Source organism: Podarcis cretensis, assembly GCF_951804945.1.
Source record: "Podarcis cretensis genome assembly, chromosome: 2".
Classification (NCBI taxonomy): Eukaryota; Metazoa; Chordata; class Lepidosauria; order Squamata; family Lacertidae; genus Podarcis; species Podarcis cretensis.
The window spans coordinates 60,006,908-60,021,284 of record NC_137171.1 but is presented as its reverse complement, the minus strand read 5'-3'; the positions used below and the strand labels follow the sequence as shown (position 1 = coordinate 60,021,284).

The window sequence follows — 14,377 nt, the reverse complement described above, 5'->3', positions numbered from 1 at the left end:
GCGTTTGTCCACAGACAGCTTTCCTGGTCATGTGGCTGCACTGTGCTATAGCCAGATGCATCAGCTGCTATTCAAGAATGTTATCCTATTGCTGGTTCTTTGTCCAGAGTTTATGAAGTTGGGGGTGGAGTAGAGTGGGGGGGGGGGTAGAGACAAAAAAGAGAATTTTATTACAATGGTGTGACCCCCGCATCTCAATGTATAGTTTTTCTCAACAGCAAAATAATCATGGCACTCTCCCCCCCCCCAAAAAAAAAAAATTAGACGGCAGGTGTTCACTCAGACCATGACTTTCAAAACCTCATAGGCTTTGAACCTGCACAGCCTTCCCCAGGGGTTCGACGAAGAAAACTTGCAAATAATTACAGTAATATCAGTTACATAGAAACTGCTCTTTTTAGTGATGAATTAGCTCCTTCTGGCTTAATTTGGAACTGGCCTTGGCAAACTGAGCTATTTTCCAAAAGAAAGTCAGTTCTCTCTCCACACCCTGCTGACCAATTCCAAATTCAAAAACTCTCGCAGGCTGATGTCACTGAGAATGCAGCAAGGTTTCCAGTTGTGTCTCTCAATCCATTCCACAACCTCCATGAAACCTTGGGTCCTGCTCCGCTGCTCCTTCCTTTTTCCAGAACATTCCTAACAAAGGCAGCCAGGTCTGTTTCTATAGATGGGTGCTTGTCTTTCCTGCTCTTTTGTTTCCTCCATCCGTCCTGTGCATTGCTTCTATAGCAGTGTCCCAGGTGCAAGAAAAAATTCTGGGGAATGTAGTTCTCTAAGCCATCGAAATCTTTTTATTTTATTTTATTTTATTTTTATTTTTATTAATTGATATCCAAGGATATCATACACAATCTTAAATACACGTACAAAGAAAAAGTAAAACTAATAATAATAATAATAATAGCAACCTTAAATAATTATACCGTTAAATATTGATTTAAACTTGTACTTATATGTGCTCTTTTCTTATACTTTCTAAGTAAACAAAAACAAACCAAAGTAAAATCCAATAAACTAAACTATGTCAAAATAGACTTCCAGTCATTTCCCGATGTAAGTTACATTTACAACTTTTACAACTTGTACTTTTACTTCTTACCTTACTCTTAATATATTTTCTAATACTTTCTTATAAAATATTGTGCCATTTTTCCTAATTTAATAATGTTTAATTTACACAAGGGTCATTCAAACATTGCCATAGAAGTTATGTCGTTATTATATTTTTGTAGGTATTTCTTGAACTTATCCCATTTTTGTGTGAATGATTGTTTTGTATTTCCCTTTAATCTATTTGTCAAATGAACCATTTCTCAATAGTCTAGTAACTTATTCTGCCATTCCCTTACTGTTGGTACTTTTCCCCCTTTCCAGTTTGATGCAATTAATAACCGGGCAGCGGCTGTTGACTAAGCCATCTAAATCAACGGTATGGGCTGTGGTATCCTGGATAACTATGTTTTCCAAGCTATCTGGTTCCTGAGATGTTGCTGAAATATTTTAGGCTACAGGTGCTGGGGCCCTCCAGAGGCTGTTGGACTCCAGCTCCCATCAGCCCCAGTCAGCTTGATAAATAGCCAGGGGTGATGAGTCAGTTGAGCAACAACAGGAGGACCACAGGTTTCCTGCTCCTATTCTAGGGTATCCAAAGCGAGCATCTTTGGATAGGCCTCCCCCTGAACACAGCAGTTGTACCTGCAGGGTGTCCTTCACCCTTATCAACTGAAAAGATCATCTGGAGGGGTGAGAAACAGGACCATATCCACTGTAGTGTTGTTGGTTCCTTAATAAAGCTTTGGGAACCACTGTGTATGGGAAAGGAACTAGAAAGAGAAATTTGGATACACACCAAAGAATGTGTGACATCGCAACCAAGTAAGCAGCAGAGCATCTCAAGCTCCATTGTACAAAAAGAGCAAAATATGGTAGGGATAGATTACCATTTCTGTAATTTTCTGTTTCTGATGCATGAGGAGAACGCTGCATATTTAAAGAGCTTTATAGATCCTTCAGAGCATAATCAGCTGAAAAAGTGGCTTCAAAGGATTTTCAAGCTCCTTTCCAAGGCCATACAATCAGCGGAAACAGTGATTTTTCCAAGTGTGTTTCAGAGAACTGAATTCCTCAGTGAGAAAATCAATAATGAAGGGCAAGCTTCCTTGAAAGTCAGCTCACCCCCACCCCCTACTACTTATTTCCTCCTGTGTTGCAGAGCCATAGGGACCGTTGGATATATTCTGGGAAATCCCTCACCCGTATCACCGAGTGGCCCAATAGAATTGTTGCTAGCAGTTTGTGGAAAATAACTAGGCATATGTAGCCTAGTTAACATATGTAGCCTAATAACATATGTAGGATGCTACATATGTCCCAGAACCCTCTGCATCTATAGACAGCATAGAAAGGGACTGTTGTTGGAAGTAAATTCATAAACCTCATAATTTCTGTTCTGAAATAAGTGGTTGCACTTTGTTCCTACCTGTCCCTGCTCCACTACATTACTGGTTGTACTGGGCAGAGATGAGAGAGAGAGAGAGAGAGAGAGAGAGAGAGAGAGAGAGAGAGAGAGAATTTTTCACTAGGTGTTTCATGAAGCAGAAAGCCCCAAGTATTTAGCATTCTGGGCTGTTAACCAGCAATCTGTCTAACGAAGGAAAGGTCAGCAGCCAGCCAGCAGCATAATAATGCACACTGGGTGGGAAGGAAAAAACAGATGAGAGGACATAATCAAATACCTTATTTAGTTCTGGTAGAACTGAAAAGGAATTTGCAGCAGGTCAGCAGAAGGTGGTGGAGCAGAACACCTGAATGTGCAAATCTCCAGCGTAGTTATGGGATGGAACAAGAGGGATCCTTTCATTCCTAGGTGCAGCCAACTGTGATACCAATTCTGGAATAACCCTTTGCTTTATGAATTTCACCCATCTGTAAAGTACCTTATGTAATCTACTTAAACCTCCATCTTAATATACATCCTTGAAGTAAAGAAAAGTCACAAAGGCAGAGAGAAAATGGGTTTTTCTCTTTTTCATTTTCACTTCATCCCATTATCTACAATAAATCACCACCATCAAAAAAAAGGGAGATGCACCAGTTTGATGAGGATAGACTACTGCCAACACATAACTCCTGTGCTTAAAAGCTTTCACTGGCTGCCCATATGTTCCTGGGCCAGGTCCAAGGTTCTCATATTAATTTAGAAAGCCCTTAACAACTTGCGTCCAGGATCTCCTAAGGGCCACCTGATCCCTTATATCCTTGCCCAATCACAGAGATCTTCAGGTCCAAGCTTGTGGAACTCCCGCCTGACTGAGATTTGACAGGCATCCACTTTCCTAAATTTCAAGCACACAACAAATAATTTCTTATTACACCGGGCATTTTAAAGTAGTGTTTTGTTTCTTGGATGAATTTTACTTGTTCTTATTCTTTGTATACTGCTTAGAAATTCTCAATATTAAGCAGCATATAAATACCCAAAATAATAAACAAACCAACACCAGCCCAGAAACTTTGTAACAACAATTGTCTATTGTGGGGCCTAGGGGCTGATGCTGATGAAACACATGAATTCTCTGGAAGTATAGCCCCACAGCCCCTTACTGAGCATGTTTCTCCTTCACACAATTCATATGCGAAGGGGGGCAGTGTAGGTAGGTAAAGATTTAAGATTTCAATTGTACAAGGCCACACTGAGTGGGTGAATGTTTTCCAACACCCTTCTATTGAAATCTACACTGATGTCCCTACAATCGTTAAACACTGGGTTGTATGAGAAACTTTGTATGTCTGAAGAGTTCATACCTCACTTAAACACTAGGACCAGATTCTATTTTCACAAAGTGCTATGCATTCAACAGTTTTTCATCTACTGTAAAAGTGTGAATTGCCAGAAGCACATAGCAAAAGGAAACTAAGTCATCTGGAATATGAGACTTTGTCTTCGGATGTAATAATATCAGGTCGTTTCTTTGCACAATGCAGCTCACCCCTTGCAGGGTGTTATTAGCCATCCTTTTCTTAGAACTTCACTTCTACTGCTTTCATAAGAACATTTCTTCATTGGTGATGTGCTCTACATTTGTACATTTCAGAAAGTCCGTTTCGAGTCCAGTACTCAAAATTCAGACTTTACTGTGAAGAATGCCTACAACAAGCCCACAAGATACCAGGTAATGGCAATGCAAAAAAAGGAAAGGTGTGGCATAGGAAAAGATAAATATGTCAGAAGAGGTTCTGCTTACATGTTTGTGGTCTACACTTTGATCCTACACATGTCCACTTAGAAGGAAACCAATCTTTAGCCATTTCCAGAGAGATAGTCACATCAGTTTCTCGAAAAATAAACAATCAAAGGGTCTTGTGACATCTTAAGAAATTTATTATGGGATATGTTTTAGTAGACTTCATAAGTGAGATAGAGTCCATGAAAGCTTATGCAATAACAAATGTGTTACTCGAAACAAAATAAAAAAATTCTTTCCAGTAGCACCGTAGAGACCAACTAAGTTTGTTATTGGTATGAGCTTTTGTATGCATGCACACAAAAGCTCATACCAATAACAAACTTAGTTGGTCTCTAAGGTGCTAATGGAAGGATTTTATTTTATTGACTATGGCAGACCAACACGGCTACCTCCTTGTAACTAAATGTGTTACTCTTTAAGCTTTAACATACCCTTCCTTCCTAGTAACTATGCCTAAGATCTCGACCTTAGTAATTTGTAGATGACCTTCATTCATAAAAAAGCACAAAAGTCAACTTAAAGACCATTCCAAGGCAATGCAGACTATATTATACTTTATGGTGTACAAGTACTAGCAGCAGATATGACACCCTCAGTTATAGAGGTGACCATTCATTTAATATCAAGCTCATGTAACTCTCTGTTTAATTCCCATGATAAAGCAAATCAAACAAAATCTTTAAATGTTAGGTTGCACAGTACCATTCAAAACACACCTCAGGTATATTAGTTACATAATACTTTAAAACAAAGAAAGAAAGGATTGCAGTGTTTTATTTTGGAAATTGCACGGAAGAAGCAATCTACATATCTCTTTTGAGATTAATAAGAGAATCACTTCCACAAGCTCTCATTCACATCACTGTTTTGTTCTTTATATAATGTTAAATGTTTTGAATTTGTTCTGATCTGTTTGTAGCCTCTGGTGTATTAACTGAAGTTCAGTGGATTGTGTTGCAAAACAATAATTAGGATGGAAATGATAGAATAACAATCTAGACCCATTGCTAAATAAACTGCTTTTGTTGCAAGATTTGCAGAAGTTTACCAGAGCAATCCTAACCTCTGATTCATGCTGCAGGTAATGAGTTAGGATGCAGCAGTGTTCCTCTGCAGCATTCTGCTAGGGGGTCTCTAGTAATGCCTGGTTAGAACTGTTCCTTTCCTTCGGATAGAACTGCCCTTACAGTGCAATTAACTACTGGAGTTGAGTGGGACCAAATGCATCCTGGGGAAATGAGAATGGCAGGTAGCTGCATCTGTGCTTGGTGCTTTACCTCTGAGCACCGCTGCCCTGCCACCCTAGAAAAGAAAGTGAGGGGAAGAAAAATAGATGTCACAAACCATCTTTAGACCCTGCTGATGCTAATCTTGCTTCTAGTTTAAGATTGCTTTTTAAAGGATTAGACAAATTCATGGGGGTATCATTGATTATTTGGTGCGATAGCAAAATGGAACCTCTATGTGATCAAAGGCAGAATATCAGAAGCTTCCCAGGTGTGTCTGTCTGGTTAATATTTGAAATACAAGGATGCTGGACTAAAGGCTCTTGTGGGTCTTTCACTTCTAGCCTTATAATTTACTCATCTGCATGAGGCTTTGGTCAATCATAGTGGAAAGTGATGCATGGCTTTCTACCAATGCCAGCTATTAAGTCATTTACCATTCTGGCTCCAGATGGTCTTGAACAGATAATGAATGTATTTTTCAAGGAAAGCTCCTAAAAGCCAAGCCAGAATTTTGAGTTATGAGGGTAAAGCTTGAGAAAGATAGAACAGACTTGCTTGTGGGCCAAACCAGGATGGCAGGCCATGTGGCCGGCAGTCAGGAGTGGATATTTGGCAACTGGAATCTTCTCTAAATCAGGTCCAAGGATGAAGTTTCACAAGATCAGGTTGGGAACATCACTGCAATCAGAAAAAAATGGAGTTGGAAGACAGCACCTTGAAAAACAGAGACCGTATGGGACAGATTTAAGGGAAGTGAATGCAGGAGAAAGTTCTAGTTTAATTGCTTTGTGCAAAAGATAGAGCATTGATGGATCCAGGAACATCACTGAAGGGGGAATGGTTGGAGCAGCAGTGCTGCCCTCCATACAGGCTTACTACTGCTGCTCAGTAGCTCAAGGCAAGGTGAGTCAAGGTGATGCCAAGATTGCTGGAAATCTGAGTTGGCCTACACACACATCCCATGCACTATTGCTGGATGGATCAAAAGTCCACCTAGTCCAGCAGCCACAGGTCCCAGTGGGAAGCCCATAAACAAGATATGAAGGTAGTCACCCTACCTTCTGTTGCTTCCCAAGCCTTCAGTGGTATAATGTCACTGAACCTGGAGCTTTTATATAACCATCATGACCAGCAGGCATTGGGAGACCTATCTTCCCTAGGAAGAATCTCCCCCCCCCCAAAAGAAAAAAAAACCACACCTTTCTGCAATGGCCCCTTACAACTTTTATTCTCGACATCTGTCCTTCCAAACATATTTAAAATTGTTGGCAAGGAGCAGAATATACATGTGATAATGGGTGAGAGTGGAAAGGGTTAAGGACTCTCTTCTGTCCATCAGTTCTCCCTGCCATTGTCCTCAACCCATTGCCTTATGTGAGGTACGAGGGGGCAATCCCCCTTGTACCTACAAACATGTGAAGCAAAAGACTGGTGTTGCACTTGTGAGCTTTGCCAGCTCAGTGTACTTCTGGGCAAAACAAAGAATATGTGAAGATGAGCTAAGTGGCACCAGATATTTAAGAGAAGCAAAATAGCAAATGCTTTCAGGAAGCAGATAGACGTGCAGTAACTGTACATAATAGACAGTTCATCCAACAGCTGCATTCATAGTTTAGGGTCAAACATAGAATGGTGACCCACAAATTGTATCAGGATACACACTATCCTTACATTCACAAGCAGATGTTGAATGTTTTTTGACCATATTCTACTCTGCTAAAAGAACAAAGTTCAAACACACTTTTTTGGGGGGGGGACCATTCACCCTCCCTTGTTCTCTTGAGTTCAATCTCCATGCTACGTGTATCTGATTTGAAACACACACACACACGCACGTGCGTGCAAAAGGTTTAAAACAATGAAGTCAGCCCAAACTAAAAAAGCCATGACACCTTTTGCATGAATGATGTTAACCTCAGAGTAATTGTGCAGTATAAATTATTCTTTTCAAAAGGGAGTAATTTTAGTACATGGTAGGTGAAGACCCACCTAAGAGTATTGAAGCCAGTGGCATCATCATTATTATTATTATTATTATTATTATTATTATTATTATCATCATCATCCCTGAAAAGAGACAGCTGCAATAACATTTTTTATTTGCTTTTTATAATGCTCTCACCAGGCTCTGTTCCAAAAGATACATTATTTAAAATGTCAAGATTCTGCCCAGAGGAAGAATAACAAAGTAATAATAATAGGAAGCAAAACACACTGGACAAGCATACTTAGACAAAAGAGAGAACAAGCAGCAGTGATCAATTCTGTTGTCTGGCCAGTAATTATTTTCAGCTACAATGGGATAGTGTAATGTAATTACTAATATGACTCCCTGCTCGGTTCTGTCCAGTTAGCTTTTTAAAGTGATGCATCTCTGCCATGTGGAAGTTAATGAAAGTACAGAAATACAGGTGCTGTGATACCAAGGTGGAAACAGTAATAAGAAGACCGCAGAATGTGGTTGCACTCGAATGATCTCTTGATAATAACCCACATGCTAGTGTGTGTATCTATATATCCATAAGTTACTTTGGTGTTTGATGTTTTAATATTTCAAGCTGTTTAATGTGAAATATTGAAGTAATGTGTTCTTTCTCCCCCTGTGGGTATGTATTGGAGCCAGTATGAAATATGGATAATACAACAAAACATGAGGAAAAAGCCACATATAGTCTGCCTTTCCCCCAAGTTGTCCAATTTCCTTTCTTTCCTAGAACAGACAGCCCTGTAGGGATTTGCTTAAACCTTAAAGAACAGTAAATTCTGTCCCAGAATAGGGTTATGCTTAAAAATCTTGAGCAAATAGCTGCATCATTCATTGCTCTCAGTCTATGACTTTAGTTTTCCTTCCTTGCACTCTTTTTCACATGTCAAATCCTCTTAGTTTATAAAGTTATAAAGAAGATTCCATTTTGGAGCAGTTTTTCCAGGTGAACCCTGTGGAAAAGGAGTTTCACAAGAGCAGCTGTGCTATAGAGGAGGAGGAGGATAAATAAATAAATGCATAAACACAACAGGCTAATATGGGCTGCTGGGTGATCATTCTGTTTATTTCTGATCAAAGGGAACTAATTAACTTTGGGAATCTCTTTGCACTTTTGAATGAGAGCTTGGAGGAAGTATCCTCTGCATCCCAACTAAGGGAAAACCATTGGCACTTGGGACTTTGAACATTCAGGACCATCCTCTGGGATCACATCTGGAATAGCATCTCTTTGTCTCCACTTATATAGAACAAATACTACAAAAATGCTGGTGCCCTCACTTTCAAAGGAAAACAAACCTGCCTAATAGATAACGGTCATCTGCTTTGAGATAATAGTCTATGGACCCCTCCCCCCCACCTTGCCTCCAGCACCCCTCTTTTTTGCCCTCAGGTACAAATCCAGCTATTGGACTGAAAGAGATTGTCCTCTTCTGCTAGACACATCTCACAATATTGATTAGGGTTAAATTAACCAGTTAAATTAATCTATGAAATTTTTTTTAATCAACTATAAAGATGCCACTGATTAATCTGGGAGCATATTCTTTTTTATATATTAAAAAAATGCAAGCGCTTATAAAAGTGTCATGTGACAAACACCATCTTAAATGAAGGATGCCCTTCTGTGTGAGCCAGAATGGACAGTTTGTCTTATCGACACATCAATTTACTTGTAATCCACAAAGATTTTGTGGATTTGCTCCACAAAGATTGTGTTACTATTTGATGGCTATTTAAACAGAAAGCTCGTATCTTCTGCTTCTTATTTTGATTAGTGCTACATAGATTAAAATGCAGAATTGTGTTGTACCAAAAAAATGTGTTCTGCATGTACTACAGTCACACCTATACATGACATTTCCAGAAAACTGCTGTAAGAATTATGATCTTTACAACTATATTGTGGCAATCTTTTAGCTAATGGAATGGTTTGTGGAGTGGACCCCCAAAGGTGCTAGGTTATCTGGTGGATCTAGTGAATGGGAATAATAATCGTGTACTTACAATTTCAGTTGAAGACTGCCAGTCAATATGTAAAATATCTAGAAGTTTGAAGATTACCCATGAAAACAAGGGTGCTGTACATGTGATTATGCTGGTTGATAACCCAAGAAAGAGAAATTAACTTAACTGATCAAAGCCTATAATAATTTGTTGTGTCAGAATTACAAATACTGCTGAACACATGCAAGGAAAGCCAGATATGGTTTTATTTATAAAAGTCAATATTTATTTATTTAAAGTGTTAGTTCAATGGACACAGTAAATACTCTATGATCTCAATATCAACCGCATGATTAAATACAACTAGTATTTGTAGTAAATGAAATTCCAGGCATTCAACTCTTATTGGAGAATGTTGCAAATACTGTGGTAAAAGGTGTGTTAGGTTGTTGTGAATGACAAGGAGATGGTGGCATTTCTGCATGCTGATTCCTTGTTTTCCTGCCCCACACCCCACTTCTTAGCCTCCTCCTTAAAAAGTAGTATTTCCTTTGGGATTCAGTTATTTCCCCACTTTCCCAAAACTTGTTCCTTGATTTATGTTTTCTCAGGTGGCAACACTTCTTCCCAATGGATTCTACCATCATGGTCATCTCCAGCACATAGTATGTGTATTGTACCTCATGTATTCTTCCAGAAGTACCGTAACCCTGTCTCTCTTCTACATTGCCACATTGCATAATATATCTCCATTTATTATGCAAACTGTATATGCATGGTATATACAGGTTTCACTCTTTTTATTGGTTCCAAGTATTTCGTCTCTATATTTCTTTGGCTGAACAAGGACAGGTTTGTTTTTTCAAATAGATTTCCTGGTAGTTCATGTTTTTTCTTACCTTCAAAGAAGAACATATGTTGAAACAATTGCACTGTAATGCCAAATCATTGTTGATTCACACATAATATAAATGAGCAGGAATAGTAAGACTGCGGGTATAGGCAGAAGACAGGCAACACTCCTCCTATAAACTTCCTTAGGTTGACTTACCTTAGTATCCAAGCTATGGTTGGCAATCACATGTTGACAGTGATGGCTACCTGTCAATAGATGGGGAGAGGGGGCTACTAGCAATCTGTCTTTAAACTCCCAAGAAATGAATGGCACTCTCTGAACTGTGTTTCTGTGTTTGAAGCTGGAACATTATGCATGCAAACACAGCAGAATACTTTTAGGGTATCAGGGGTATCCAGAAATACCTCGATGTGGGGATTGCCTTTGTTAGATTGGGGTAGTTGTTTTGAAACACAAGACTTATATTTCATCGGAAACGTTAGGCACAGAAATAGCTGTAGAACACGACAAATTGTAGATTGTTGTTCTGAAGTATTTGCCTCTGGCAGGAAGGGATGGATATTCCTGGAAGTGACAATCTTCATCAATTTCTCCCCAAATCACTGTTGAGATTTTGGCATTAATACATTTTCATTTTTGTTCATTTCCCATAATTCAAAGATGCTCATAGGAATTATGTCACAGCTGTGTGGTACAAGAAACTTGCAAACTGAGGAAGCCCTTTATAAGATACCTTTTATTTTATTTTATTTTATTTTATTTATTAGATTTATATGCCACCCATCATGAAAAGATCTCAGGGTTGTTCACAATCAGCTTTTAGCCTGCTGGAGATGAGGCCCCCGCATTGCACCAGGCAGTCATGAACAAAGTAAATAATCTGTAACACTGAAGATGAGTTACCCCAAATATTTGGGGTGGCAAATCTTAGATTATGAGATGAAAGTGGAGATGCTTGGAGGAGAAGAGTCAAGAAATCAAATTCTTAATCATTCATTTCTCATTGATTCCAGGGAGGGGAGTTGCACTTGGACCTTAGTCCCCTATTAAAAGAATTGGGACCTAGAAGAGCTTAGTTTTGGATGGACCATGCCCATATCTTAAAAGAAATGCAGGCTGCTTTCTCCAAAATTGTGCCAAAAACCCGAGTAAATAAGTTGAGATTTAGGTATGGCATCCTGTTATACCAGACACAAAACTGCAAAATAATTTTGCCAGTCCATAAGGTGATTGATTCCATATGCTTATGGCACTTATGGCAAATGGTTACCACCAGTTTTTAAGTTTTGCAACTCTGGTGCATTTTGTACATTTCTGCTGCCTGAGAATTACCCTTCCTTTACAGTTTGGAAGGAGGAGAGAGAGAATTTTAGGTAACATTGGAGGCTATACTATTGCAGGGGTAGGAGAACTGTTACTATGACTTAGTCTGTCGAAGCCCCACATATCCTGCGCATTAAGAAAATGAAGGTACCTAATTTCTGGGGCTGCAACCCTAGGTCAAGGTTTAGTGGTTAGACTTGAAAGTAAAGAGAACACTTTACATTTTGAAACTATTTGGTTTGGAAGTACCTTCTCAAGAGAAAAGGAAAAGGGGAAATCGTGAAACAGCTTTCTAAATGATATTTTCTGAGTGATGTATAGTATATGGATTTAAATTTAATCAATTAAATGACTAGCTGTCAAAGGAGAATGAAAGTGCTCAACTAAAACTTGTAGCATGGGGCAGGTATATTAATATCATTTCTCTACAAAATATTCCTTTAAAAATTGGACCAACTCCTTTTGATTATGATTGTAATCCTACAATTTGCTGCCTCCCCTACTCCTTTACAATGGTATAGTAACGCTATATACAGTCACTTGGAAGATAATCCCATTGTCAATGGAGCTTCTGAGTAGACATGTATACAAGTGAACTGTTAATGGTATTATGGATTGCAAGCATATTCTAGTCTGGAATAGTTATCACTGCTCTTTCAGGCTTTAATCCCAGTACCCAGATTGGACTCAGTGGGGCCTACTTCTTAGCAGACATGCATGAGATTGCTTTGCTGTCATTACAAGCTATGCCATTTATTGCTTCTGAATAACATTTTATTTTAATACAGTGGTACTTCTGGTTACGAACTTAATTTGTTCTGGAGGCTCGTTCTTAAGCTGAAACCGGTCTTATCCTGAGACACGCTTTCGCTAATGGGGCCTCCCGCTGTGCGCGCACCTTTGGCACATGATTTTCGTTCGCATTCTGGGGCAAAGTTTGCAACCAGGAGCAGCTACTTCTGGGTTAGTGGAGCTCATAACCTGAAGCGTTTGTAACCAGAAGTGTTCAGAACCAGAGTTACCACTGTATATGGTTGTTGTTAATTTGTCTTTCTGTTGTCTTTGAAAGTGGAAAGACTTTTTTCCCCAAATGTTAAATAATATATGCTTCTCTCACATTTTTAGTAAAGCCATTCTTGCCCATGTCTAAAGCTTCTCTCAGCCATGTGGTGCTACTTCCTGTTTTCTCTTTGCAGGTTTTAATACTTGAATGAAGAGATTGCAAAATTAGGATTTCATGGAAGGCAACAGTATCTCCCTGATACAGTTGTGTGTAGTGTCTTTTGCCAAGTAAATTGATTCCCATTCCTTCATTTGAATCTACACAGTGTCTATGGCAAATCACACACAAATTATTGGCTCCCTGCTTTTTCTTTAGCTGATAATTTGTCAGGAATTTACTCTAGTGTTAGAAATGTGAAGATTACAATTCTTAAGTGGGACCTTCATGGAGGCAATAGACACAGTTCTTAAATTACTGACTCTGACATAATCCCATTGGCTTCAGTGGTAATACCATGAAAGTATTTATTTATTCAAGGAATGTAAATGCTGATTATATGTTGTGCAGAATGGCATAGTTCCTGGCACCTCTACGGATGCTCAGATAACAGTCCCAGCGTCATTAGGGCATATTAGCTAACGATTCTGTCTTCTTCTGGTCATGTTGTGCAGATGCCTGATTATCGTCTTCCAAAGCAACTACTCTATTCCAAACTTAAAAATGGAAAGCATAACCATTCTGACACCCAGATTGGATAAACATAAACAGTTAGCCAAATCTATAGCAAAATGTGAACATAGGAAACTGCTTATACAAAGTGAATCTAACTCGATATACTAACTGGCAATATCCCTTCAGAAAGGAGCCTTTCACATCTCTACCAAAAGATACTGGTGGATTCATGTTGACATGTTTTACATATAAAGCATCTTTTCTACCGCTGAGCTACAGCCCTCCCCACATCTTTTTGGGTGGCAGAAGATATTGGCATCACTATATAGAAGCAACCAAGGAGGTGGCAGCAACTGTGCCAATCCAGAAAAGTATAAAAGCAGCACTCTTGATTTATTTGCACATACTGCTGTTCATCTTTCACATTTTATAATGGGAACACCTCATAGCAAGTGAATATATATTACAATTTTTATTTAAAAAAATGAAGCTCAAACTTCTAGACCACAATTCAACAAAAGAGTTAGTTAGCCTATACTTCCTGGGTAGCATCCAGTTGTGTCCCTCCAGTGACTGAAGGCTCTTTGATCCAGTGGAGACCTTCCGTCTTCTCTTCCTCATTTGTCCTACAGATTTTAGCAAATTTTCCCATTTCTCCTACAGTCTCCTGTGCTACCTCCCATGATGCTTCAGGGGGCACACAATCCCCTGGAGTAGAGGGAGGAATGCAGGAGATTGGAGAGGGAAAGGGGAATTAATGAAAATTACCTCCTCCCTTTCTACTCACAGAAACTCCACTGAATCAAATAAATTTTCATCAGTAGAAAACCACCATTGGATCCAACCCACTGAAATCAATGCTACTATGTATTGTACAGATGTGGCCAGATAACAACAATCCACTAAACTTTTTAATTGAATTTTCAGAAAATAATGAAGAGACTTATTAAACGGTATGTCCTAAAGGCTCAGGTGGATCGAGAGAATGATGAAGTTAATGAAGGCAAGTTCTTTTAAACTTACCTTTATTGTTGTGAACCTTGTCTGAATCATGTAATGTTTTTAACAGCTTTTGTAGCAACTCATTCACTTCCCAGTTGAACCTTGTATGAA

At 39.0% G+C, this 14,377-nt stretch overlaps 1 protein-coding gene across 2 annotated transcripts in view; it reads left to right on the top strand.

Annotated features, from left to right (window-relative positions):
* TRPC7 (transient receptor potential cation channel subfamily C member 7) overlaps positions 1-14,377 on the top strand; it is a 117,758-nt gene that overhangs the window by 99,540 nt on the left and 3,841 nt on the right. For both annotated transcript variants that reach the window (XM_079968101.1, XM_079968100.1), the window contains 3 exons: positions 4,098-4,175; positions 10,022-10,075; positions 14,192-14,267. In XM_079968101.1, the coding sequence (XP_079824227.1) occupies positions 4,098-4,175; positions 10,022-10,075; positions 14,192-14,267 (208 nt within the window). The remainder of the gene's footprint in view (positions 1-4,097; positions 4,176-10,021; positions 10,076-14,191; positions 14,268-14,377) is intronic.